The sequence below is a fragment of the Sinocyclocheilus anshuiensis genome, unplaced genomic scaffold, assembly GCF_001515605.1.
Source record: "Sinocyclocheilus anshuiensis isolate Anshui unplaced genomic scaffold, SAMN03320099.WGS_v1.1 scaffold355, whole genome shotgun sequence".
In the NCBI taxonomy this organism is placed as follows: Eukaryota; Metazoa; Chordata; class Actinopteri; order Cypriniformes; family Cyprinidae; genus Sinocyclocheilus; species Sinocyclocheilus anshuiensis.
Window position 1 is genome coordinate 1,836,182 of NW_015549571.1, and position 3,636 is coordinate 1,839,817.

The 3,636-nt window shown below is 34.8% G+C and overlaps 1 protein-coding gene across 1 annotated transcript in view; it reads right to left on the reverse strand.

Moving 5' to 3' along the window:
* LOC107657355 (myosin-IIIb) overlaps window positions 1-3,636 on the reverse strand; it is a 142,163-nt gene that overhangs the window by 119,923 nt on the left and 18,604 nt on the right. The window contains exon 9 of the mRNA XM_016445397.1: window positions 363-443. Coding sequence (XP_016300883.1) covers window positions 363-443 — 81 coding nt within the window. The remainder of the gene's footprint in view (window positions 1-362; window positions 444-3,636) is intronic.

Sequence of the window (3,636 nt, forward strand, 5' to 3'; positions counted from 1 at the left end):
CTCATCTGTTCTTGAATTTCTTTAGATCACGGCATGATGTGTTGTTCTTTAAGCATGCTTCACTTTCTCAGACAGCTTCTATTGAAGTGATTTCTTTATTCAACAGGTCTGGCAGTAATCAGGCCTGTGTGTGTCGCTAGTGAAATTGAACTCAGCTTTCTAAAATAATGTGGTTAATCATAGTTCTTTCATGTTTTAACAGGAGGGGGGCAATTAATTTTTCACGTAGGGTCAGGTAGGTTTGGACAGCTTTTTTCTCTTAATAAATCGTTTAAAAACTGCATTTTGTATTTACTTGCATTATCTTTGTGTAATATTAAAATTTGTTTGATGATCTGAATATTTGCTGTTTATGACAGGACAGACCTCAGGAGCCATCCAGAACGGGGTTCCCACTGATGTGTTTCGGCGTAGACGGGCACTCGTCAGCTGAGCTGAGACGCCTGCAAGAAATCAGAGACCTCATGTGTCAGAATCATAGCTTAACAGGGTTATTTTTCTTTATTTTCCTTGAATGTGTTTTTTATTTTTTCTACTGAAATTTGTGAACATCTGTGATAATAAACAACAATAACTGCACAATTATTTCTCAAGTAGGACCAAATAACAATTGTATGGATTCAGACATTTAGGAGGTGGCAAATGATCTGACGTGACATTAGGGCAGGGAGCGGGCGGCTGGCATTCAACAGCATTACCCGATGAGGGCATTTTGCTTCCCAGCAGGATCCACTTCTTTCTCAAATGCACATGGGACAAACACGCCTCAGGCAGAATCAGCCGCCCCACACACCCTCCTCTTGCCCTCACACACACACACACACACACACACACACTTTCCACGCAGAACACTATTTAACCTCACTCACATGGGTATGTTTGATAAAGCACACAGACGCCTGAATGGCTCCACCTCAATTTAGTGGCATTTAATTTGCTGATAACTCATGAACAGCATTAGCATATTGTTCGATTTATTATGCATACAATAATAATAATATGTGATGTGTATCTGCATAAAAATAATATAATTTAAATCTCATTTATGGTCAACAAATTAATTGCTAGTAAACTGAGGCACACATATGATACAAGTTATTGGTTAGAAGTATAAGGTATCCCTTGTGAAAAAGAAGTGTGCTTAAATGTACTGAATGTGCACCTGTAGTGTACTTCAAATCTTAAAAGTAGATTTAAAAAAACTGAACTTGCAGATAGTAATATAATATTAAATTTAAAAAGCCACTTAAGTGTGCTTAAAAATAGTACACTTTCCAGTGTTGGGGAAAGTTACGTTTGAATTACAATATTGAGTTTCTGCATGAAAAAGTAACTAATTGCATTATTTAGTGTTTTTTTTTGTGTAAAGTAATGCATTATGTTACTTATGCATTACTTGTTGTCACCTGGGCTGAGCTTGCTTCATTTTTTTTGAATAACAAAATCCAAAAGTTACAGTGCTGTGAAAAGGTTTTTGCCCCCTTCCTGTTTTTTATTTTTTTATTTTTTGCATATTTGCCACACTTAAAAGATTCAGATCATCAAACAAATTTTAATATTACACAAAGATAACCCAAGTAAATACAAAATGCACTTTTGAAATAATGATTTTATTTATTAAGGGAAAAAAGCTGTCCAAACCTGCCTGGTACTAAGTGAAAAAGTAATTGTCCTGCTGCATAACCCAAGTGCGCTTGAGCTTGAGGTAACAAACTGATGGCTGGACATTCTCCTTCAGGATTTTCTGATAGAGTGCAGAATTCATGGTTCCGTCAATTATGGCAAGTCGTCCAGGTCCTGAAGCTGCAAAGCAGCCCCAGATCATCACACTACCACCACCATGTTTGACTGTTGAAGAATGTGTTGACATTGATGCAACGAGACAATACTTTTACAATGAGAAATACTTTGATATTGCTGCTAGGGATGATGAATTGAATCAGTAAGGCAGAACTATTTTGTTTCTCATCTGTTCTTGAATCTCTTTAGATCACGGCATGATGTGTTGTTCTTTAAGCATGCTTCACTTTCTCAGACAGCTTCTATTGAAGTGATTTCTTTATTCAACAGGTCTGGCAGTAATCAGGCCTGTGTGTGTCGCTAGTGAAATTGAACTCAGCTTTCTAAAATAATGTGGTTAATCATAGTTCTTTCATGTTTTAACAGGAGGGGGGCAATTAATTTTTCACGTAGGGTCAGGTAGGTTTGGACAGCTTTTTTCTCTTAATAAATCGTTTAAAAACTGCATTTTGTATTTACTTGCATTATCTTTGTGTAATATTACATTTTGTTTGATGATCTGAATCTTTTAAGTGTGACAAATATGCAAAAAAAAAACAAAACAAAAAAACAGGAAGGGGGCAAAAACCTTTTCACGGCACTGTATATTTTTGGCAACTGTAAAAGCCCTTTTACACCAGAAGTGAAATTAATAAGACTCTGCACCTCACTCCCGATTTCTCTCAACATGGGGAAAGGAGAGCTTTAAAGATAAGAAATAAGAAAACAGAGTAACTTGCCTTGTTGTTTGAAAAAAGTAATTCAGATATTTTGCTGTCATTTTAAAAGTAATGCATTACTTTACTAGTTACTTGAAAAAGTAATCTGATTACGTGTCTCTCATTACTTGTAAAGCGTTACCCGCAACACTGACACTTTCATTACTATGTTTCTTAAAACGCTTTAAAAAGTGAACTTTGTAATAAATTTTAATGAATAGTTTTGCTTTAAAGTTTAAATTACTGTTTTAATAATTTTGTTGTGGTTTAATTTTAAATTTGTTATTAAATATTACATTTAAAGTTAATATATTTTAAATGTGCTAAATTGCAATTTCATCATTGCAAACGTTTATACAAATTTGTTATAAAATATTTTAATACATTGAAATGACATTAGGGTATACTTTAGTTTACTATACTTGTCAGTACATTCAGCAGGATACTTTAACCATATTTCAAATACAATAGACGTGATTATGAAATTACATATGAAGATGAACTTAAAGTTGCAATAGGTGATTGTCTTCAGAAATATTTTTTGTTGTGCTGGTTGAAAGTCTCTTCACATAAATTGTATTTATATATTCTGTGGAAGGCGTAGGACCAAGAAATGTTCGTCCAATCAAAACGCTCGGTCCACTTTCCTACCTGCCTGTCAACATGTGTATAATGGTGCGTTCAAGTCATGTCGGATAGATCGTATTTACGAGTTGAACGCACATGAACGGCAGTTGTTATTATGAGTGGGAAACTCGAAATTTTCTTTAAGCCCCGAGTTTCCGAGTTGGGGGCGTGTCAATGAGAAACATGGCGGAATCGATGGATGCAACGTCTGTAGTTGACGGTAAATTTTTGTTTAAATTGATAGTTTAGTGGGTTGTCAGTGACAAGTACTGTAGAACTGCATGTCTGACAGAGGGAGACAGAGAGATTGCCAAAGTAAAACATAAATCACAATACTTATAGGTATTAAGCAGTGACATTGTCAGGCTTTTTATTTACAAAAAATAAGCTTTTTGAATGTGACAGGATTGTAATATAACAATTAATAACAAGTTTTTATGCGATACAGATTAAAGTGGCTTCATAAATTACTTTTTAAAAATATTAAAAACGCAAAACACTGCAAAACACC